Raw genomic sequence first — 25,602 nt, forward strand, 5'->3', positions numbered from 1 at the left:
GGAAGAAAAAACAGTTTAACTTGTTTTCTGAGGAGTACATCCCTACCCCTACTGGCATCACAGAACCTTCCCACTTCATCTTTTGACTTCATGCTAAATATCCGCTTTCACTTAAAAATGGTCAGGGAGTCAACTGCAACTATGACATTTATGGATAAGAAGAAGAGATCCAAAGACTAGAAGTGGCAATTCATCGAATTAGGAAAATTCTGGTAAGCCACTGATTTAATCAGAGGTGATAAGAAAACCATCTTCAAATTGAATACTCAGAGGCCTACTTAGACTCTTTAGATTGCCATTATAAACATTCCTTGTGTGACGGTTTATAGGCAGGATAAACTTCAGGAGCACTGACTTGCACAAGCCTCAGTGTCAAGCAGATTACTTCCAATATCACTGAGCCAAGTACAGAACTCACAGCTACCACTGCATTGCCTAATCGTAATTGTGATGAGAGCCGACAATTATGCCATACTTCTTCTATGTCGAGAATTATTCTAAGTAACTTTATATGTATTAACTCATTTAATCTTCCAATCCTTGTGCATTTAAATACACATATTCCAGTTTACTAATTTAAAAACCATGATATATATACCATATTATATATGTATTACACACACACACACAGACACACACACACACACACACACACACACACACACACACCTCCTGTAATTCAAAACAAGTTCACGCTGTTTTGACAGTGTGAGTTTTGACAGAGATTATAAGAAAGAATCATTTTAGGGCCAGCCCGGTGGCTCAGGCATTTGGAGTGCCATGCTCCTAACTCCAAGGTCGCTAGTTCGATTCCCACATGGGCCAGTGAGCTGCGCCCTCTACAGCTAAGATTGTGAACAACAGCTCTCCCTGGAGCTGGGCTGCCGTGAGCAGCCGGAGTTTGGTGTAAACGGCTGAGTGCTGCCTAGACTGAGAAACAACAGCTTGAACCAGAGTTGAGGGAGTGGGGGACGTGGAAGAAGGGGAAAGAAAAAAACAGAATCATTTTAATACACTGAATTCAAAAGAATGTTGAAGTATCAGCACTCAAAATAATTAAAAAGAAACAGCTAACACTTAATATAGTGCTCACTACATGCCAGGTACTGTTCTTGGCGCTTTACATCTAGCAACTCATTTAACCTTCGTGGCAACCCTGTGAAGTAGATGAGAACATGCAAAAGGAAGCTAAGCAACTTCCCACAGGTTCTCAGCTACCCTGGCACAGGGCTGGGTCCGCCTGGCCGTCTGCTTCCGCCACCCTTCTGCTCTCCTTGCTTAGATGTGAAAGGACAAAACGAGAGGAGGTCTCAGAATGCTGTGACTGGAAGATATTATGTGCTTCCACATTATTTGAAACACAAAGCCTTACAGTGTCAAACTATACATGGAAAGTAGCAGTTATTACATGCTTCTAATAGCTTTTAAATAACTCTTTGTATGTTAAAAAGTGACTGAAAGACTGACCTACTGAGGAATTGTTCAGTAAGATTCTGCTGTTGGTCAGGGCCGTCCTCCTGATTCACACCTCCTTCAAGCAGCATCTGCTGGTATATCTGTCGCTGCTGCTCCTTCTGTTCTAAATGCTGCTGGTAACGTAATCGTTGCCTATAATATTCTTGAAATTGTTCTGTTGAATCTCGAAGCTTAAAAAGGTTAGAAAAATATATTTGAACAGACCATTTGAATATATCCCCACTCAACAGTAACTTGTATAAATGCTGAATAAAATATACACATAGCTATGTTTAACAATTAGAAAATATATAATATATGGCTCTTTGAAAAATAACATAGTATCTATGAGTCTTAATAATCAAGTGGATCAGTTAATTTGCTTTATTCCATAGCAAGAGACTGGCCAAAATGAATGGTCATCCTGGATGCTTGACTTACCCCAAATAAAAATACATATTATAGTGGTCACAAGGGGGACATGGTTAAAGAAAATAATGTAGATAAAGACTAATACAAACCTTATCTATATTACTTGAAAAAAATACTGAAGGACTGTACTAATATTTAATAAGCACAATATTAACCTTATCCAACACACTTAATAGGGTAGGTTATGCTAGAGAGAAACTTACAAAATTTTCCTCAAAAACAAAACTTTCATTCGGGTTTTCAATGGCCTTTCACAATAAAGTGGAATATATGGCTGTTAAACTTAGCAGTCTCAACATTCCTACTTAACTCTTCTAAAAGAATCTATAGCACCCAAACTTATAGGACTTAAATATTTAAGTGAATTCCAATATTGGTAAAGAAACAGTCCTCTGCCAGGCCGGAGTCTGGTTACATTACACGGATCATGCGAACCAGGGCTACCCTGGAAGAACAAAATAATCATCTCTGAATTTGGCCAACACTACAAGCTTAATCAAGACCTTCATACAGCTAACTAAAGCTAAAGCTGTCTTCCTTTTCCAGGAAATAGTAATGATTCTCCTCTATTTCATAATGTATAGTAATGACAGGGACAAAATCATATGTCCTTTTAAAAAAACTTCATTGTCATAAAATATAAATTTGTCATTGTAACCATTCTAAGTGTACAATTCAGTGCCATTAATTATATTCACAACGTTGTGCAACCATCATCACTATTTATTTACAAACATTTTCATAACCCCAAACAGAAATCTGTAACCATTAAGCAATAACGCCCCATTCCCCCCCCCCCAAGCCCCATTCTACTTTGGTCTCTGAATTTGCCTATTTTAGTTTTTTCATATAAATAACATACTATACTTGTCCTTTTGTGTCTGGCTTATTGCACTTAACATGTTTTCAAGGTTCATCTTCGGTGTAGCATATGTCAGAATTTCATTCCCTTTTATGGCTGCATAACAGTCCAATGTATGGATAGACCACTTTTGTTTATCCATTCATCTGTGGGTGGATACTTGGGTTATTTCTACCTTTTAGCGACTGTGAATAATGCTACTATGAACACGGACGAACAGATATCTCTTGAGTCCTTGCTTTCAATGCTTTGGGGTATATACCTAGGAGTAGAATTTCTGGGTCATATGGTTAATTCTTGGTTTAGCTTTCTGAGGTACGGCCACATCACAGTGACTGCACCATTTTACATGCCAACCAGCAATGCTTGAAGGTTCAAATTTCTCCACTTCCTCACTAACACAAGGTTCAAATTTCTCCACTTCCTCACTAACACTTGTTATGTTCCACTGTTTTGATTTCAGTCATCCCAGTAGTTGCGAAGTTACATTTCATTGTGGTTTTGATTTGCCATTTCCCTAATGACTATTGATGTTCAGCATCTGTTCATGTGGTTATTGGTCATTTGTACACATTCTTTGGAGAAATGTCTATTCAATTCCTTTTTTAAATTGGATTTTTTGTCTTTTTGTTGTTGGGTTGTAGTACAGGCAGACCTTGGAGATATCATGGGTTTGGTACCAGACCACTGAAATAAAGCGAATAGTGCAATAAAACGAATTACTGAAATTTTGCTTTCTCAATGCCTGTTTACACTATACTGTAGTCTATTAAGTGTGCAATAGCAGATATGTCTAAAAAAATGTATATACCTTAATTAAAAAATATTGCTAAAAATTGCTAACCATCATCTGAGCCTTTAGCAAGTTATAACCTTTTTGGTGCTGATGGACTTGCTTGACACAGAGTTGCCATAAACCTTTAATTTGTAAAAAAACACAGTATCTGTGAAGCGCCATAAAGTGAAGTGCAATAAAACAAGGTATGCCTGTGGTTCTTTATATAGTCTAGATATTAAACCCTTACCAGATATATGATTTGCAAGTATTTTTCCCATTTTGTAGGCTGTTTTTTTTTTCCACTTTTTTGATAATACCCTTTGGTGCACAAAATTTTAAATTTTGATGAAATCCAATTTATTAATTTTTATGTTTGTTGCTCATGCTCTTGGTATCATATCTAAGAACACACTACATAATCCAATGTTACAAAGATTTTCGCCTATATTTTCTTCTAAGAGTTTTATACTTTTTGGAAGATTTTGAGAAGGATTAGTATTACCCTTCCTCAAATGTTTGGTAAAATTCACCAGCAAAGTTATCTTATCCTGGACTTTTCTTTATTCAGAAGCTTTTGATTACTGATTCAAACTCTTTACTTATTATAGGTCTATTGAGATTTTCTACTTATTCTTGAGTCCGTTTAGATAATTTGTGTGTTTCTAGAAATTTATCCATTTCATCTAGGTTATCAATTGGTCATAGTATTCTCTTATAATCCTGATTATTGTAAGGTTGATAGTAATGTCCCCAGTTTCATTTCTGATTTTAGTTACTTGTGTCTTTTTTCTTTTCTTTTTTTGTGTCAGTCTAACTAAGGGCTTGACATCTTTGTTGATCTTTTCAAAGAACCAACTTTTGGTTTTATTGATTCTATTGTTTTCCTGTTCTCTACTTTGTCTCCCTTCTAATCTTTCTTATGTTCTTCCTTCCTTCTGCTAGCTCTGGGTTTAGTTTGCTCTTCTTTTTATAGTTCCTCAAAGCATAAAGTTAGGTTACTGACTTGAGATCTTTCTTTTTTTTTAATGTAGGAATTTCAGCTATGAATTTCCCCCTTAATACTACTATTTTTGCTGCATCCCATAGGTTTGGAATGTTGTATGTTTTGGTATTTTTTTTCATTTTCGTTAGTCTCTAAGGATTTTCTAATTTCTCTTGATTTCTTCCTTGACCCATTGGTTAAGACTGTGTTATTTAATTTCCACAAATTTGTGAATTTTCCAATTTTCCTTGTTATTAATTTCCAGTTTCATTCCACTGTAATCAGAGAAGATATGATGCATGATTTCAATCTTTTAAAATTTTCTGAGATTTGTTTTATGTCCTAACATATGCTCTATCCTGAAGAACACTGCATGTGCACTTGAGAAGAATGGGTATTCTGCTATTGTTGGAGTGTTTCATAGATGTCTGTTAGGTCTACTTGTTTTACAGTGTTGTGCAAGTTCTCTATACCCTACTGATCTTTTGATTAGATGTTCTATCCATTTTGTAAGTGGGGTATTAAAATCTCCAACTATTATTGCATAACTATCTCTCCCTTCAATTCTGTCAATGTTTGCTTCATATACAGAGTGTGCCAAAAAAATGTTTTCAGAAAGGAAAACTGTATTAAAATTGTAATACTCAATATATACCAGTAACAAAAGATGAATACAAGTCACGTTTGACTTCTGCCAATTACAGGAGGTGCTCAAAGTGGTTACCATCAGCATCCAGACACTTCTGATTATGGCGAACTACTGCTTGAGCAACATTACCAACGTGTTCACTTGTATACATTTTTGTGGCACCCCTGGTGTTTTGGGGTTCTGTTCTCTTTGGTACAAATATGCATTTGTATTTTTAATAGTAATTTTTCTACTTCATTCTTAATATTTAATTGAAAACAAAAAAATTTATTCAACTTTTTAAACTACCTTCTAATCACCCTTTCTCAGTAGCATATATATTTATATATATATGATAAAATTTACATCCTACTTCACAATTTTCTTTCCAAAACACCACAGAAAAATAATCTGAAACTCTAAAAGCTTAGTTAAAAGTATTTTATATTTAAAATGCCATAATTTCTTGTTCATTAAACCTAATCAGTAAAATATAAAGCATATATCTTTAAAATACAAGCTATCCATGTTTAATGTGAGTTCAATTACTTGAATACTGAAATATGTAAGATTAATATCAACTGTGGTATTTTAGATTGCTAATAAATTCACCGTTTAAAAATATACCAAAATACACAATGACAACTAAAAATACCACATATTTCTTAAGGGAGAGGGGAGAAAATGAGCAAATTAATAAGAAAACCTAGATATTCTCTCTCCTACTCCCAAATACCAGAAAATTCTTTTTAAATTCTATCCAAGCAAATACTATTACTTCTTACAAAGAAAATAACTCTAAAAGACACTGGGCATAATAAATATTACCTCATTTTTTTCTTGCTTAGGTGGTCCTGGATTCTGTGCTCCATTTGCCGGCTCTTTTTCAGAAACTGAATTCTGGCCCAGGATTTCACTGTTGATAGGTCGCTGTGCCTCAATAGGTGTATCACTTCTTCCAAAAAGGTTTAAAAAAACAAAAAGGAAGAGGTGAGGGTGAAAGAAAATATATTTCAGTTAGAGAAATTTTAATTTAAAACAACATTTAGCTTACATGTTTATCAAATGCACAAAAACAGATTTTCCTTACTTCTCTTAAGTACACTACGTAAGGAGTTTTTAAAAATAGAATGTATGTATAATGGATGAGCACTGGATTAATAAACAAGGAGGGTAGGGGATCCCATCTAAAATAAGATGTGTGGCCTTGGGGAAATCACTGACATTCTCTGTGGCTCAGCTTCGTCTATATATTAAATAATAGGTTGGATGACCTAATGCCTAAATCTTTATGAACTCTTAACCTCTGATTTTGTTATCCAAACATTATTTATTTTTTGTCTCCAATATGTTTGAACAAAATTTTAAGAATTGTTGAGATTTTATTGGTTTCCTTGCATTTAACATAAAAGCTAAGCATACATCTTTCCAATATTTTTAATGTATACTAATTAGTAAGTTTGACATTTTACATCAGATTGTTCCTAATATCTTCTAAACACTAACAATTTCTACTTTTCATAGTTATACACTGTTCAAAAATTTTAATACCATCCAAAGATGACTACTACAGACATTTACACACATTACCTATATAGTACAAGGCACCATGGGAACAAATACAAAAGTAAAATGATCTTTGCCTTCAAGGAATTTGATTATGAGGTGGCCTCATAATGGCCTGTCTAGGCAGAAGTATGTAAGACATATCAAAATATAGCTCTGGGGTCAAGGAAAGCAGAGCTAGAGAGTCATCTTCACACAGGCACCATTAGTTAGGAGTCTTGCACTCTATATGTGTAAGTACCTAACACACATACATAAACGCACCCAGAGGAGGAAGCAGAAAGACATGGGAGGAATTTTCAGCAATCAGACTTTGCTGTAAGCAGCTAATGTCCGTAAGAAGCCCATAAAGGTCCATAAAGAATTTGTAAGGGTTATTAACTGTATAGGGATAGAATAAAAGGACCTTCATAAAGTAACATTTGATTTAATTTTGCAACTTTGATTTAACTTTTGCAACTTGATTTAATTTTGCTATCACTTCCATATGCATTCTCATTTAACTTGCGTAATAACCTGTGAAATAGAGTATAACTCCCATTTCACAGATGAGGAAACATTCAAAAAACAAGTGATTTTCTAAAATTACATAGCTAGCAAATAAATAAAGCTAGGACCTGAATCCAGATCTTTAGAGTCCAAACCCAATGCTGGCCCATTCCTAAAGATATTTGGGGGTTTTGTTTGTTTGTTTTCCCGTTTAATTTCGAGATCATTACACTGAATAGCCAAAGTTTACATATTTCTACTGATTTTTCTAACTTTCTATTTTGAGTTTGTTTCTGTTTGAGTGAAAAGGTATATTTCAAAATACCATGCATTCCCTTATAAACCCTTCTTTCGTGTTTTATTTTCTTGTTCACCATAGTAACTCAATCATTGAATCTCGGGGATGCAGCATGGTGCTGACACATAGTAGACAAATATTTTTAACTAAATACTGACTTCAAACACATATTACTACAAGTAGGAGTCCCTTCATGTGGCATCTTTAACATAATTGATCTAATAGAGCTTCCCACTATTTTTTTTCTATTCAGCCACCTTGACCTTTTTTCCGAATATTTTTTTAATTACATCTAAAATGTTTTTTTAACACAAGGTAAACTTTTCCCAAACTAAATTTTTATACTTTTTCCACCGCACAGTAGCTCTCCCATAGCATGTTATAAGCAGCCCCTTTGATGCACTGTCCTTACCAAGGGTATGAACTCCAAAGGGGAGAAACTGGTACTTATTTAAGTACCAATCACATGCTTGCCACGCTGCCAGCTTTATTTCACTTTGCAAGTCAACACACTATTTTACAGAGAAGGTCATGAGGCTCAGAGAGAGTAAGTAACTGTCCCAAGGTCACACAGCTAGTAAATGGCAAAGGTATTGCTCAAACCCAAGTCTGACTCCAAAGACCCCTTCTACTCATCACTCTACGCTGCTTTGCCTCATAAGTTCCAATATCAGATGCATAACAGATGTCTTCTGGGTTATTGCTACTGCTCAGCTCGTGACACATGCATTACTTTTTGACATGTCACATTTTACCTCTCTGCTTGCCCTATAATCATCTAATAACTTATACTCCACTTCTCTCCACCTTTATCCAGTCATCCCTCCATTTTTACCATCTTTACAAAGGCAACAGCACCTGCAGAGTCGTATTAGGCTGGATTTTTGTGCATCTTTTTTCTTTATAAAGACAGTCTCACTGGTGCACAAGTCCTAACATGCTGTTCATTAGACTGACCAAGAAGCTCCTGTCATATTATTCACTCAGAAGAGTATCAGCAGTTACTCCAGAACTGAAGCCCAGCATCCCACCTGATGAGAATTTTCTCTAAAGGGATTGGCAAGTCCAAGAAAAGTTTAAGATAGTCTCTACCAATGCTCAAGACTCTCTATTCCGTTGAGATTTAGACAATAGGATGCTCCTATATTAATTATACCCATCCATTTTCATCACTAGATACCATCTCTATCTAATATGAGATGCAGAACAATAAGATGCCTTAAGAAGTCACCCTAAGCTTTAGGAAGTCCCCTCACCTAACTGATCCTAGAATTCTTCCTCTTTAAGGAACTTTAAAGAAAGTATCACACACACACCCAACACACAAACTCACAGCAACTTAATAGAAAATGCTTCTGTATATATTTATTCTGTATTTTTGTGCCTGGACTAAAGATCTCCTGCTTTAATCAGAAACAGAAACGTGAGTCCAGTGCTTCTTCCCCAATAAAGAATGCCTCCAACTATCCTCTGTGAACAGGAAAAGGTTTAGTTTTTGTGTTCCTTCAATAAACTTATTACAGGGGTGGATGGGTGGCTCAGTTGGTTAGAGAGTGAGCTCTGTGCAATGGGGCTGCCGATTTAATTCCCACATGGGCCAGTGAGCTGCGCCCTCCACAACTAGAATGAAGTCAATGAGCTGCCGCTCAGCTCCCGGGTGGCCAGATGGTTCAGTTGGTTGGAGCTCTGTCTCTCCACCACAAGGTGGCCGGTTCGACTCCCGCAAGGATGGTGGGCAACGGCAACTGGACCTGGAGCTGAGCTGCGCCCTCCACAACTAAGTCTGAAAGGATAACAACTTGACTTGGATGGAGCTGATTGAGTCCTAGAAAAAAAACACTACTGTTCCCCAATAAAAAAGTCCTGGAAATACACACTCTTCCCCAATAAAGTCCTGTTCCCCTTCCCCAATAAAATCTTTTAATAAATAAATAAACAAACAAACAAATTTATTGCAGTCAATAGTAATACTTCATAGTATCAACTCTGAGTATACGAAACCAGCCCTATGTCCCAATGGAAAAGCAAGGCAGGAAGTTTCCTAACTATTGAAATACATAACTGCTAATCATGAAATTATTATTTCATGCCAGTTTCGAAGGAAAAACTGAATGGTGGCTTTAACACTCATTTCCTTCATATATATAAGGAATTAATAAAAAAAAGATGAGTGGAAGCAATCAGATTTTTATATACACATGTTCAATACATTACTATCCACAGGAGAAAAAGTGTAAACTATCTGCTGTTCTACAATAAGGAATTAGGTAAAATTATGATAGTCATTAAATTATGATAGTCATTAAATTGTTACAGTCACTATATCTCAAAAAATGTTTAAGAATATGGGAAAGTATTCATAATCTATCAAGTGAAAAAAGCAAATTATATGAAAATATATATGGTACATTCACAATTAAAAAAAGGCTGGTCATCTAAGTGTGCGATTGTGTGGGATTTTAATTGTCATATTTATACTCTTCTGTATTTTCCAGAATTTCTTCAATGTACACGTACTGGCTTTACAGCCAGCAAAAGAATAAGGAATATAACAATAAAGATTTTACCTCAGAATTTCAATTATCAAAATTTAAAAAAAAAACCTTTGTAAAGTTTTAAGGAATAACTTTCAACTAAAGGGACTTAAACATCAAGACAGATACACACACACACACACACACACACACACACACACACCAATTAGATTATCTCACAGCTGTGGAAATTTCCTAATATTTTATGAGCTAATATTTACCGTTCAGGGGATTCTTCATAGATACTGTGACATTCTGTATTCTCAAGCATGAGACTTCTACTGAGGTTTTGTACCCCTGGATAATGGAAGTTAGCAAAGGAGTGCGACATTGGAGAAGTTTTGTTCCCAAGGTCGGAGATTCTCTTATCATGACTGGTTAGTCCACAAGTGAGGCCGTCTAAAGCAGGATTCAGAGAGCGAGTCATATAGGCATCAGCTGATTGAGGCCTTCTCATTGGAGATGATGGATAAGGAGAAAGTTTGCTGATAAGAGGAGTCAAAAGATCAGCGTACGCGGCTTTTGTGGGTTTCAGAAGTTTGTCAACATGAATATTAAGCATTTTCTGTTCAAAAGCACAAGAGAAGACAGAAGATGGGAGATTCTGAAGCCATGACAATAAACTCAGATCCAAATCATCACAACCATTACCACATAAGAGGTCGATGCCAAGAAGTACTTCACTTTCTGTAATTTCTTCTCCAGTTGCTTTGCTTTGACAAAATTCTACACAGCATTCATAAAGCAGACCCTTCATTACAAGCTGAAATAAACGATTGTTACTTGCTTTAAAACCAGCCTCACTTAACTTCCTATCAGCAGGGATGAATTCTGCAACCATGACACAAGCCTCTTCAAAACAGTGAACTCGTGCAGTGCTGGGATTCCAGTCCTTAAATTCGGCGTGATTGGTCAGACGAGGCAAAGTCAAAAGCAAACAGAGCTTGCTGTAATCATCTTTAGAAGGACAGTACTCTTCCAGGGCATGTAAACACTGCACAGCTTCTTGCATTGTAAATTCCAGCTATAAGAAAAACATTAAGTGATTGCCTCAAAGAGAGATGCTGTGAGGTACGAAAACAATGAGCGTGGTTCATTCAAATACAAAGATACTTTACAAACTTTCATCAACTATTAAATTGCAAGAGGATAAACTAGTGTCACAGAATACCCACATAATTTGTAGGATATTTAACCACCTTCAAGTCAGAAACAAAAATGTTTTCCACTACTAAAATAAAAAGATTAAATAATTCCATTAATTAGCACATTAAACTTTTATCTATGAAAACAGTGTTCTAATTCAGGCTTAACACCTGCATTTCCAAATGTATAATTTCTTTTAGGTTTATTTTTTATCAAATGTATAATTGCTAAGAGTAAGAATAATTGAGTTTTCTGAAATGAAAACTGAAGCACACCTATATTCAATTGTTTATATAGATTGCTATCACTTCAACTTACCCAAAAATCAAAAGCCATTCACAAACTTGCGAGAGGAAAATTTGTGTGGGGAAAGAAAGCAAATAAGAAAAAGGAACATCTACAGTTTGTTTACTACAAAAACAGTGCTGAGACAAAACAAAAGGAGGCTCAGCTGAGAGAATAATTACAAGAATTTGTATAGTGAATATCATCTTAGATTCATAAGCTTTTAATGATGTAATGAACCACAGAGCTTATGTAGTCTAGCTTCTATATCTTACAAAAGTCTAGCTTATCTTACGAAAAGTTAGGGTGCAGATTTAATCAAAGTAATTCAGTTAGTTAGTGACAAAGACAGAATAAAAATTAGGTCTGTTAACTTACATTCCAGTGTTCTTTCCACTTACAAACATCATTATCTGGCAAACATTTCTCTGTTATATATAAAAGTTCCCATTGTAATATCCTTTTGGTTTATTTCAATGAACATTTACTGGCACTTACTAAAAGTTTCATTGGTTTTAGATATAACAATACTAATAGTAAAACATTAGAAGTAACTCTCAAATCAAAAAGAATTGAATAATAAATTTAAACTGTCATAAAGACAAATGTTTTATAAAAAACCACCTGTGGATCAAAGGAAATAGACAGAAGGAAGAGGGAAACATAATTCACTTCTGGGATGAGAAAAGAAGCAATGATGTAAAGTCATCAAGTCAAACATGTATTGCTACCTAAATCACCTTAAACAAGTGAGAAGCACACACTCTCCAACCAACCAGCCATTCATTTATCATCTTTGCCTAAATCACTGAACAAATTTAGACTCACTACAGACTGAAAACACTACGTCTACAAAAGAGCAGATCTTGCCCCATCCTGGCTCAAAAACTTCAAAAGTCATGATACTAATCTTTTGTTTTAGTGAATAAAATACTTATGACTGAAACAAGACTATGGCGCAAACCTTCAGGAATAAAAATCTTACATGCTGGGGCTCATCTTCTGCTGACATTGCATTGTTAACACATAAAGCTTCTAAAAACTTCTGCTTCAGGATAATATAACGAAACCTGTGAAAAATAAAATATGAAACATTAAAATGATTAAAAAGCTGAATTATAACAATGTCAAAGACTGGAAATGAAACTCAAGTTCCTGAAGCAAAACAGGCCAAGTGTGTCCTAAAGAGGTAATTATTTCTTTTAAAAAAGACTTAACAAAATTAATTTTTCCAATGTCTCATAAATCAAATGTACTTATAAGTTACCATAAGTATCTTTGCTTTCAGGAAATTCTTAAAATATTTTATAAGGCTTATCACATTGAAGCCATAATCAAAATCATTTCAGTAGTAAGTAATCCCAATTTAATACTCAAAGGAAGGATTTCTATTTCCAATATTAATGCTAAACAAAAATCAAGTTTTTATGGAAGATGTCAAATGTCACCTACTATGAAATCAAAAATCCTTTATATTCAACAAATGTTTTGTTTTCCCAAAATATGACCTTTTTTCTTTTCATACATGAGAAAGGTCTAATAAAAATAGGGCTGAAAGGGTAAGGAGAAACGCACATTTCTAAAAAGTCATAAAATAACTATAAACTTAAAACTCTTTAACAGGGATTTTTCAGGGAGAATAAAGAAGAACAAAGAATCTACTTGATTTGTCTAAGAATCAAAAAATGTTGGCTGCCTCAAGCACTTTAAAGAAAAAGTGTTTCTAAGAACTTAAAGAAAATAATAATGAACCCTCAGTCATTTTTTGAACCATTGTTGTAGTAGCAAATATGTGTTCAACAAAACAAAATCCCTGCCTTCAAAAAGAGGGCCATCTAATAAATTGCATGAAACATGTATAGGGTTCAGCAGGGTCCCAAGGGTGTGTGAAACCAATACTACCAGGAGGGGTGGAAAATAAAAGGAAAGCCTTATAAGAACTGACTCTTGGCAGACAATCAGGAGTGTGGTATGTAAAGGCAGGAGATGGTGAAAAGAGTAGTATTCCAATAAATGAAGAATGTACAAAAGCAAACAGATATCAATAACATGGTATGAATGGAGAATCAAAAAACAATATGAGGTTCCAGTTCTGTTAATGGTAGAGTACTGGGCTAACCTTTCTGCAGATAAATATGATAAACCCCAGATAAAATACAAAAAAATTACTATTTGAAAGCACCAAAGAACAACAAAAAGCTAGCACAACACCGTGTTTCCCCAAAAATAAGACCTAGCTGGACCATCAGCTCTAATGCGTCTTTTGGAGCAAAAATTAATATAAGGCCTGGTCTTATATTAATATAAGGCCAGATATAATATAATATAATAACATAATATAATGTAATGTAATGTAATATAATATAATATCTAGTCTTATTTTAATATAAATTTTAAATTAATATAAGACCCAGTCTTATTTTAATGTAAGACCAGGTATAATATAATATTAATATAATACCAGGTATAATATAATACCAGGTCTTATATTAATTTTTGCTCCAAAAGATACATTAGAGCTGATAGCCTCGCTATGTCTTATTTTCGGGGAAACATGGGAGAGGGACATCAATCTTCGACAAAAGGGAACTTTAGGGGGTGATATTCAAAGGTATAAGGCCTTCCAGCTGAAGGCACTCCCAAGTCCATGCAGTGTGAGCTATAACTCAAGCAGAAAGCTGCAGTTTTACCAGCTTAAGATTTGAGCAAAAAGTTGGTTCTGCCAGAGCACCTAAAAAGCTGGAGAGAGGAGAGGGAATCCAAGAAAGGAGGAAGCCACAATGAGAAATACACCAAAATCTAAGGTGTAATGTCTGCCCAAATCCTTGGCTGTCTCTATCCCTGCTGAAAACCAATGATAAAAAGAAAATCTTGTGGTTGCCAAAGACAGGGGTTGTAGGTGTGGAGAAAGGGGCTGCATGACATGAATGAAGGGGGTCCAAAGATACAAACTTCCAATTATAAAGTAAGTAAGTCATGGGGATGTAATGTACAGTATGTAAACCCTAGATAAAATACAAAAAATAACTATTTGACTGCATGGTGACTATAATTAATACTGTACTGCATATTTGAAAGTTGCTAAGTCCTCATCACAAGAAAAAAAAATTTTGTAACTACGTATGTATGGGGCTGGATGTTAACTAGACTTATTATGGTGATCATTTTGCAATATATACAAACATCGAATCACTATTCGATATTGTACACCTGAAACTAATATAATGCTATATACCTCAATCAAAAATAATCTTGAAGGCAGCCAGAAAAAAAAGAAGCATTACACACAAGAGAATAAGGATACAAATACAGCCAATTTTTTGTCAGAAATAATGGAGGCCAGGAGACAATGGAATGACATCTTAAAAATCTTCATACTATTATGAAGAAACAACCGCTTCAGATATGCCCCTGTGACTTTTTGTATATTCTGGACATTGTTGACCAAGTAGGTTAGTATATCAGATTTTCAAATGATTGAAGTACATGCAACTTGTTCTCTGGAAGTGTTCAAAATCAATGGGATTGAGTATACTATTTACCAGGAAAATTAATGGTCTTTTAAAAAAAATTTTTGTTTATTGTTTTATTTTGCTACGCTTCTACCAATGATAAGACACTAAAAACTGCAAATGAGATCTCACCTTTTTTTGTCAAATTTTTCCATACATTCTAGAGGCTGAATGAACTGAAGAACTTCATCCCATTGACCATCAAGGATTAGCTGCCTATATAAAGAAAAGCCCATGTACGTTATCACATTTGGGTTACACCAATTAAAAACAGAATAAATGACAAGACAGCATTAAAGCTGCCATCTGAAGTCTGTAATAAGATTAACATTTTACTTGGTTCCTCAACCACTATAATAAATTTTTTCACAACTTATTTATACAACATATGCTCTGAGAAGAACATGCGAATCTTCAGCCACTCCTCATTCTAATATATATGTGGTTTTTTTCACCTATGTAAAAACAATGGACTAAGTCTAAAAAATTCCTTTATTTCCCCAGTCATCTTCCAGTGTTAAAGCTATTCTGTGTTATTTACGGGCTCATGTGTGGGAATGTTTCAGTCTCACTAAATCAGTGGTCCTCAACTGGGGGCAATTTTTGGTTATCTCAAGTAGGGTGCTGCTGGCATCTACTGAGTATAGGTCAGAGATGCTGCTAAACATCCTACAAGGCACAGGACAACCCCCACGCCCTCAAATACACACACTACAATAAATTATCTGGCCCAAAATATTAATAATGCTGTGGTTGAGAAACCCTGCTCTAAACTGTGTATTCTGTATCTTTCAGGCATTTGATACTAAAGTTTACACCTGAGATTGAAAACAGGAAGGAATAAGATCAGGTTTCATCCTACTCTAGTGGTTTATGGGAACTGCCAATGGAAGTTACAAGGCATTCTTACTGCTGCTCTTCTTTTATAACAGTAATTTCCCTACTTTGGGATTTTTAGATCAAGAGGATCTACATAGAATTGCCAACTTTTTATTCTGCAAAAAAGGAATATTAATAAAAAATCACAATATATATAATAATCATTTTATAAAGGGATATTGTAATACTTAAAAAGGTAGGAAGGACACAATTTCAAAGGCCAGCCTTTTGAGATGAATACATTTAGTTTAATGAAAACCTTACTATTTTATAATTCTTTGCATTTCACCTCAGACCAGCAAAACGTACTTCATCAGAAACCAACAGGTTCCTGGAGGGGCTATACAACAGCCACTGCTGAATTCCAGGCTAGCAATGTTTGAAAGGCCCAGAAGAACACTGCCTCAGTACTGGCTCCTGACTACATCATTGACTAAGCTCCCTGGGCTCAGTGACATCTGTAACACCACATACAGGGAAGTCCAATGAGTTTAAATAAATTCCCCTCCTATAATAAAGCTTTAAAAGAAAAGTTTCTTTTTCATAAGTTGGGAACACTTCATTTCTTAAGGCTTTCCAAGTCACAAAACGCCACATGTCCAAGAAGCTGTACTCCTTGTCAATGATATTTGGTATCACATACGCATAAAATACATTTCTGTCTAGAAATTTGGGGAGGGGGCGGTTCTGTCCAATTCAAGTTAGGATATATTTAGCTTTCCATTTTGGCAAACATGCTAATTCCCTTTTGCCCTGCAACTCCACCTCTAAGAATTTCATTCTAGAAGACATATGTACAAAAGATGCTCAGGAGAGCATTTATTTAAGAAAAATTGAAAACAATTTAATTGTCTAGAAATAGGGGAACCATTAGGAAATTAAGGAAACTGAAAAATTTTTAAGCATAAATTTGTAATCACACAGAGAATCCTTATGATGTTAATGGATAAAGCAAGATACTAAATTATAAACAACAGAACTGCTGTTCTTTTTTAAATATGCATGGAAAATTTAATATGCATAGAAAATACTGTGTCTGGGTGGGGGGTGATTTTTCTTCTTTATTTTTCTATGTTTTTTATAATGAATATGTTTATATAATGAGTACGTTTTATTTCTATGGGCCAAAAAAATGGTATTTCAGAAATATTTTATCTTTCTGGAGTTTCCGCTTTCTTAATCAAATATTTTTTTATAATGATGCCACACCACAAAGTATTAAGTTGGTGCAAAAGTAATTGCAGTTTTTGCAATTATTTTTAACCTTTTAAACCACAATTACTTTTGCACCAATCTAATAGTTGTAACTCCTGTTTTTTTAATGGACCTCTAGATCTTACTACTTGAGAACATTCTACAGAAGACACTATTCTGTAAATGTTCCATTATAAAGACAACATTTTTAAAAATCATACTTACATAGCCTTTTCATAAGTATAAAGATCTACCTGTATTGTACATATTACCTTATTAATACTTAACATTTCTTTATAGGAGCTACAAACCTCACAGTACTAATGAAATCATACCTCAGGAAAAGCATATCATCTGAAAACAGGCCATTTATAACTCCACTTTCTTTCTCAAGAGCCAACATACTAATGTGAAGCTTCTTTGAATTCAAGAAGTCTAAAATTAGCTTAATGATTTCGACCTCTTTTACATTCACTGTTTCTTCAGCCGTCATGTTGATAGCCTAAATATTAAACAGAACAAAACAAAAATTAGTCCTATCGTTTTGTTTCTAAGTGTTTTTATTAACTGTGTTGAAGTTCCACATAACAGGTTTCTTGGAATTATTCAGTAAAGTCATTTCAAAGTGTAATTAATTTAATACTTATCAAAACCAAGTCATTCTTTAAGGTGTGATAAAGGTATGGCTATGATTTTTCAGGTCCTTATCTTTGAGAGATACACGTTGGAGTAATTCAGATTCAATGATATAAAGTCTGTGATTTGCTTCAAAATAATGCAAGAATTGGAGAGTGACACCAAGATGAAAGAAGACACAAAGATGAAACATGAATGATGACTACTGAAGCAGGGTAAGGGGTAAATGGAGGTTCATTATATTTGCTACGCTCTGAAAGTGTGTCCTCCCAAAATTCGTATGTGGAAATCCTAACTCCAGTGATGAAAGTGATGGTTTTAGGAAGTGGGGTCTATGGGAGGTGATTAGGTAATGGGGGCAGGGCTCTCACGATTGTGATTAGTGCCCTTATAAAAGGGACCCCAGAAAGCTAGCTCACCTTTCCACCTTGTAAGGAGACAATGAGACGTCAGCAGTCAGCAACCAGAAAGAGGGCCTTCACCACAACCTGAACAGGCTGGTACCCTGATCTTGGACTTCCAGCCTCCACAACTGTGAGCAATACATTTCTGGTATTTATAAGCCACAAGTCTGATATTGTTACAGCATAACAATGGACTAAGACAATATTATTCTGTTTGCTCTAACACGTTTAAAATTTGCCATAATAAAGAATATTTTAAAAAGTCACTAATAAACAAACCATGTTTAGCTATGTCATACCCTGCCCTAGGTATGGTCTAATACCTGCATTTCATAAGCACTGTTGCTTTTACTCTGTGAGGTTCTGCACTCAGGAGACACCGGCCCTGTCCTTAGCAGCTTATAGTGTAACAGCAGCACATAAAGTGGTGGACCCTGTACTTTAGAGCCAAGCAAAACCAAGCTGATCAAAAGGTGCAACTTTAAATCATCTTGGTACTATCAACCTAACCATCAATGATACTGCAACGTATACAATCCCTTCTAACTCTCACCTATAAGACTGCAGTGATACAAGTGAGCACACTGCTTATGAATTCATAAACATTTACAACTGGGAGGAATTTTGAAGATCATTAAGTCAACATTCTCATTTGACAGATGAAGCCACACAAGTTAAACAGCCTAAGTTGCTACAGTTTTCAAATGTTAAGGCTCAGAGCAACACGAAAGACTACCGTGCCAAGGGAACTAGCTGTAAAGAAACAGATGAAAAAGACTGTAAGCATATCTTTCTCACAAGGCATTACTTTAACCAAGTTCACAGAAACATAAACACCTATGTGTATGCATGCAGGTTAATTTTTTCAACTTGTTAACTATTTTGTCAATTTATTTCTTCATAATGAGAAGTGCAAACGTCTAGCAACTGGAATGCTCACATCAGATGAGTACCTTTTCTTAGGAAGAGAAGATGGTAGGGTAAACAAGGGATAGTGCATGGGAAGGTAATTATATGCCTAAAATATTTAATGCTATCAGACTAAGCTAATCTGACACATCCATCTCCACTCTACAGACATGCCTGCCTCAGAAAACTGAGAAATCGCAAATCTCTCCCAACAGGCCAGCCGCCCAATTGCTCATGCTTTGGGTTTTCCTTTACTATCTTCTGAGTTTACAACCCTCCTGTTCATAGACTTTGTCCAAAAGAGGATACAGTAAAATTAACGCTATTTCCACTCACTAAATTCTAATCACTTTTCAGAATTGTCTCCCTGAGATTACTCCTGGAGCACAGTGATTAGCAATTTCAGCATTCCCCAAATCTTCAGATAATTCTTACTAGCAAAGGAATGGCTTTTACTAATTAAACTCACAGAAAAATAACTGGATTCCCCACTCCATCTCTAAATTCTTTAGAGGGCACTTTCACTTATACCACGACGCACCAACCACACAACTTACTGCAGAATTGAGACCACAATTTTCTGATATCGCTCAATACACCCAACGAGAGTAAATCTTTTATAGGCTTCATATCATTCAACAGTCAGTGTAAATATGCAGTTAACTCTGGAGTTACTATGAATCTACACCAATAGTCCCACTTTAAATCATAACTACAAGTTGAATGCTGCCATCACTCCTGGTCAATAAAGCCTAAGATACACATTCTTACAAATACACATTTTACATTGACTTTATGTTTAAATTTTGAATAGATACAGAAAATGTATCCTCGTTAACCTAGAATTGGTCAGGGTTTTGTTTAAATTAATCTTAAAAAGACAGTTTTAATTCTATATTGTGAAATTCCCAGTATTTTAATCACCCAACCCAGACTTTTAATTCTTATTAAGCTTCACTATTACTACATACAATATAAAACATAGGCACATGCTTATGAGACCATTCTCAGAACTATTTTCTAACCACACTGTGAAACATCTTTAGAGGCTCCAAAATCCTAGCTGTAAAATTTAGAAGTTAGATACATCATATACAGCAATCCCCCCTTATCCACAGGGGATATGCTCCAACACCCCCAGGGGATGCCTGAAACCTCAAATAGTAGCGAACCCTAGATATACTAGGTTTTTTTCCCATACATACATACCTTTTCTCTTAAAGGAAGCACTTTACAGCTTCTATTTGCCATATCCGAATTGCCAGCATCACCACTCTTGCACTCTGGGGCCATTATTAGGTAAAATAAGGGTTACCTGAACACAAGCACTGCCATATCAGGACAGTGCTGACAACCAAGACAGCTACCAAGTGACTACGGGGCAAGTAGGGTAGAGTGTGCAGCGTGGATATGATGGAAAAAAGATGATTCATGTCTGGGTGGGATACAGGGGGACCGTGAGAGATTTCATCACGCTACTCGGAATAATGCACCACGTAACATTTATGAATGGTTTATTTCTAGAAATTTCCACTTAGTATTTTCAGACTGTGATTGACTATGGGTAAGTGAAACCACAGAAAGCAAAACCACAGATAAGGGGGGCACTGTTGTACATATTTTTAAAGACAGCATTTAATTCATAAACATTTTTTAATCTCCTTAAACTATTATTCACTACAAAGCTAGAATTTTTTTATAATTTAGAGAAGTAGAATTCAATAATAAATGCTTTCCCCCCCCTCCTCAGGGAGACTATAAATCAGTAAGAGTTAACCAGCTTAGAAACAACTAAAATTATCTTTTAAAATGAGATGGATAATACAAAATGCCTCTTAGTTGAATTAACTTAAGGTGTAAAAATCAATGAAGAAATGTCTCTAAAAAAGTACAGATAATTTTGTTTCTAACTGTTCTAAATGCTAGTCAAAAGAATGGAGCTCTGGCCCTTCAATCTGACTCGTTTAGCCAAAATCAGCTCTAACAGCATCTTAAGTGGACCTGCCAGCCACTCATCGTACATATAAACAAACAATTACTCACCCGAAGAATTTATGTAGGGCCAAAAATAAAGTGTATTCCACTGAAAATAGAAAACAAAATGGAAAAAAAATCAGAATGTTTCAGTATTTCCCTATTAAATGACAGATGTATCCGTTAAAAAAAAAAATCACAAAAACATCTCTAAATTTTCCTTTAAGAAATAAAATTTTATTTGTATCAAATATCTGGACTAGGTGAGATAAGGAAACAAGAGTTTTCTTTAATAATAAGTACATCTGGAAACCAACTGGAAGGTGGTTAGTATTTTAGTACTTAGATAGCAATTACTACCCACAGAAACTGAATTTCAGATAAGGTATCTATGTGAAATTGTATTGATTCCTATTTTAGTGAAACAAGATTAGAAGAATGTATTAAGGGGCAAGAAATAAAATTTTTCGAAATCGAACACTAAAGGTAAAATGTTAACAATAAGAAAAAAGAAATAATGGCAACAGAAATATATTGATTTCTATGTATATTTCCATATATAGATATGAAAAAGTTTCATGAAAAAAATATATCAGTGGTAGCTTTCTAACCAAATATAAATAGATATGATTTAAATGTTCCTTTGCAATGAGGTTACTTTACTTACTTATAATATAGATTAGGAAGGAAGAAAAATGCACAAGGCTAGAATGATTCAGAAGTATAAGGTTAAGGGAATTGGGGTCCAAGTCATAAATTTTACAGCCAAGAAAAAAGTGCTTAAGAACAGCTCCATTAATCCCCAGCTCCGTCCTACACAATAAAAGCCACTCTCTTTAATCTTCCAAGTGCCTAATGCTGACTAAAGCGCTCTACAATTCCAGTCTACAGGCAAAAATGCAGATAAAGAAATGAAGTACTGTGAAGCCACTGAAGAAACTATCTGCAACACAGGACTACTACTGCACCATTTCCTTTTAAAAAGAAAAAGAAAGAAATTTGCTAGCTATCTTTTTAATAAAACAGCATTCTAAAAACGTATGCTGCCTCCAGGTCATTTAACTGTAAGCGCCTGGTCCTTCATGAATTATAAACGTGATGATAAATGCAAGTCACTTAATCTGTATGGGCCTCAATTTCTTCATACATAAAATAAGAGGGTTAGTTTGGGTAATTGCTATGATTTCCCTTCAAATTTTATAATTTGGTTTAACTCACATTTCAATAACATGAAGTATATGTTTTACAGGGAATGGGTGGGGAATGTCAAATCTGGGATAATCAGAAATACACAATCTATAAGTCAGTTTAATGAGAGAAAAAAATAGATTTGTTTCAGATCATTAAAGGAAACAAAAGAAAAGCCCTTCTACTCGCAAAGCTCTGTCATGTCTGCTAATCAGCTTCTGTCTATAACACGGATGCAGCATGCATGTGTCCTCACTACTGACAGCTGTTCTCTATTCATCAATTATTTTAATTTACGTTCTGGAACTGTGAATGATTTGGGGCCTAAAGAACAAATTAACATTTAAAGCAGGTGCAGCTTTATATGGCTATAAAAAGAAAAAATTCAATTAACATATATATTGCGTATATTTATAAAATAGCTCTGGAAAAAGACACAAGAAATTAATTAAAATGGTGTCTCCAAGAAAGAAAACTAGATAATTAAAGAATAGGAATGGGAAGAAGACTTTTCACTATATATGCCCTTTTATACTTTTTGAATTTTGTATCATGTATAAATATTACCTATTCAAATTTTTAAAATGATAAATATAAAACATAAGTAATAAATCTCCAATTGCAAATAACTGAAAGGAACTAGTGATATAATGAATATAATGTATTCATTATGTGTATAATGAATACTATGTTAGAGTGATTTGTATTTTTTCATAACCCAAGACCTCTTCTCAGATTTGATTCAAGTATTATTTCAATCTTTCTTTATAAGACTAAAGTATTTGTGTTCTTTCCATATTCAAACCCACAAATAAAATTAAACATATTTAATTACTTAAATATTAAAAATTTATAAGATAAGCAAAAACCATTTTTGACTCACACTGTGTGATTAAGTCACATAACCCAGAAAAGGTAAAGAAAAAAATTGTCAAATTTGGCACTAAAACTGTAAAATGCAAATCTACCATTTAACAGAAGTTGCCATAAACAAAGTTAAAAGACAGGGACAAACTAGGACTAAATGCAACACACATAAACAGTTAAAACGGTTACATCTAGAACATATAAACAGCATCTTCAAGTCAATGCTCTCTAAAAAATCTAGTAGAACAACGAGCAAAGAATACAAACAGACAAGTCCCAGAGCTACAATGACCAATAAATTTATGAAAAGATGTTTAATCTCACCAGTGACATTAAGATACCATTTATGGCCTATCCCTTGTGCAAAAATTAAAAAGACCTGAAAATATCTAGTGTTGGAAAGAGTGTGGTAAATGCCTTTTCATGCACTGTATTAAGAATGTAAATTGGGACAAACTTTTTAAGAGAGAGTCTAACAGTATGAAATTTTTATCTATGAAAATTTAAATGCATATACTCTAACTTACTAATTCCAGTTCTACTTCTAGGAACCTATCTTGCATAAATACTTGCAAATATACACAGATACATATACAAAGATGTTCCTTGAAGATCTGCTTGTAATACCTAGAGAAACACTAGAAATAAACTGAGCTCCCATCAGTAGCAAATTGTTAAAATTATAGTAAATTGATAGTACAGAACACTAATACAGTGACGTGCGTTTATACCATCTTAATGGAAAGGCACATCACAGAACAATACAGCTATCAAATGTTTGCCAAATAGATGAATATACATAGGCCCATTTTTTTAAAGGAGGGCATAATATCTGTCTAAATAAATAACAAAGAAAGGTCTGGAGAGATACATATTAAACTGTTCAGAGTGGTTACCTCTGAAGAAAGGTATAGAATTGGATGGAGAGCAGGAAACTAGGAAGGGGAAAGGGACTTGAAGGGAGACTTTTTCACTCTTTGCCATTGGTATTATCTGAATGGTTCACAATCAACATGTATTCATGCATTACTGTATATTTATACATACATTTCTTACACGAATACAATTTTTCATTTTAAAGAGAAAAAACTCTGAAAATGGGAAAAAATTACAGGATTATATCTCGAAGGTTTTCTTCTATATCAAGGTACCAAGTAGAGTAGAATCTCAAAGATAGAATTAACTGCTATGTTTACAATTCAAAAACTATTAGGTACTGTTCTAGTATCTTGTATTGTTTAATTGATCCTTATAACAATCCAATGATTAGGCAATTTCATCCCACTTTACAGATGAAGGCACTCAGCTTTGTAAGGTTAAGAAATTAGCCCAGCATTTACATTAAGGCTAAACATGTCTCACTAGCAGCTGAATACCTTTCAGAAGTGTGTCAGGACCTAAGTCCTGATATCAGCATCCATGTGAACGCCAACCAGGGTATCTTTAAAAAACACAAGAGGGAACCTATTTAACAGGGAAGCAAAACAAAGGGCAAGAGGTAAATATATATATATATATATATATATATATATATATATATATATATATATATATATATATATAATTTAATTTTGGATCAATTTTTCATTAGTTCCTTAAACATCTGGGCTGCCTTATCTTGGTAACCAGACAAGAAATTGTCTCCTCCTCCCCAATTCATATCTTAAGCTTTGTAGCAATGAAAATTAGGATTTCTGATTGTAAAAGAGATACAGAAATGCACAAAGAGAACAAGCAAAGAGAGACAGAGAGAGATAAGACACAAAGAGGAAGAAAAGGAGGAAAGGAAGGAAATACAGTAGCTGCAGGTTATAACCCTAGCGCAAAATTGGAACCATAAGTCTGCAGATTCTAAAGCTCTTTCTACTGTATCACTGATTCCCAAGAAAGGAAAGGGCAAAAATGCCTCACAAAAACAAGAAAAAACATAAAATGGTTACAATCACCTAAATATGCCAAAATGAAAAGGCTTCATAATACTGAAATAATTTTTTTTAATTATTCTAACAGAAGTTCCTAGTTCTGTGAGCTTTTACATTATTTTTCTATTAAACAATGTTAATAGGATAGGTACATAACCTACAAGTCTGAATTAATAACAATCTAACCAGACTTTTAAACATGCATTTTTAGCTAAAGAGACAAAGAACACTAGCTCAACTATGTAAGAAACTAAAATTAAAGATTACTTTTAATTTTAAACAATCTCTCCAAGTCTAATAAAATATACTTCCTAACCCTTACTTAATAAACCTGACTAAATTTTTAAATTATGTTATCTAAATGAATATTGCCATCTAAACATCAAAAATAAGCAGTGTTAAAATTGGTAGAAAGGAAGGGAACCTCCAAAAAAAGAACAGAAAAATTTAGATCTAAGAATTCTAGGGTGTAACAGGTTTAAAATGAACTTTAGTTTTTAAAGTATCTATGAAAAACCATATCAAATATGGGGAAATATAAATATAGATAAATTTTAACAATGTGGTGCTACAATGCTTTACTATTAAATATAATTTAGTTTTTGGAGCACAACCAAAAGCAAAATTCGGGTGTTAAGGCACAAGAATTTTAGATCTAAAAA

The 25,602-nt window shown here is 34.4% G+C and overlaps 1 protein-coding gene across 7 annotated transcripts in view; it reads right to left on the minus strand.

The window, feature by feature from the left end:
* WDR47 (WD repeat domain 47) overlaps positions 1-25,602 on the minus strand; it is a 48,888-nt gene that overhangs the window by 17,449 nt on the left and 5,837 nt on the right. Inside the window, exons 2-8 of one of the 7 annotated variants that reach the window (XM_074318377.2) lie at positions 21,033-21,072; positions 17,376-17,542; positions 15,100-15,183; positions 12,441-12,525; positions 10,246-11,048; positions 5,966-6,089; positions 1,468-1,646 (exon numbers count right to left, since the gene is read on the minus strand). In XM_074318377.2, the coding sequence (XP_074174478.1) occupies positions 1,468-1,646; positions 5,966-6,089; positions 10,246-11,048; positions 12,441-12,525; positions 15,100-15,183; positions 17,376-17,533 (1,433 nt within the window). In that variant the 5' untranslated portion in view covers positions 17,534-17,542; positions 21,033-21,072. Of the gene's footprint in view, positions 1-1,467; positions 1,647-5,965; positions 6,093-10,245; positions 11,049-12,419; positions 12,526-15,099; positions 15,184-17,375; positions 17,543-21,032; positions 21,073-25,602 lie in introns of all 7 variants that reach the window. The other 6 variants (XM_074318376.2, XM_074318374.2, XM_019730539.3 and 3 more) reach the window with 6 other exon arrangements.

The sequence above is a fragment of the Rhinolophus sinicus genome, chromosome 7 (genome assembly GCF_057876585.1).
Source record: "Rhinolophus sinicus isolate RSI-liver-muscle chromosome 7, RSI-T2T, whole genome shotgun sequence".
In the NCBI taxonomy this organism is placed as follows: domain Eukaryota; kingdom Metazoa; phylum Chordata; class Mammalia; order Chiroptera; family Rhinolophidae; genus Rhinolophus; species Rhinolophus sinicus.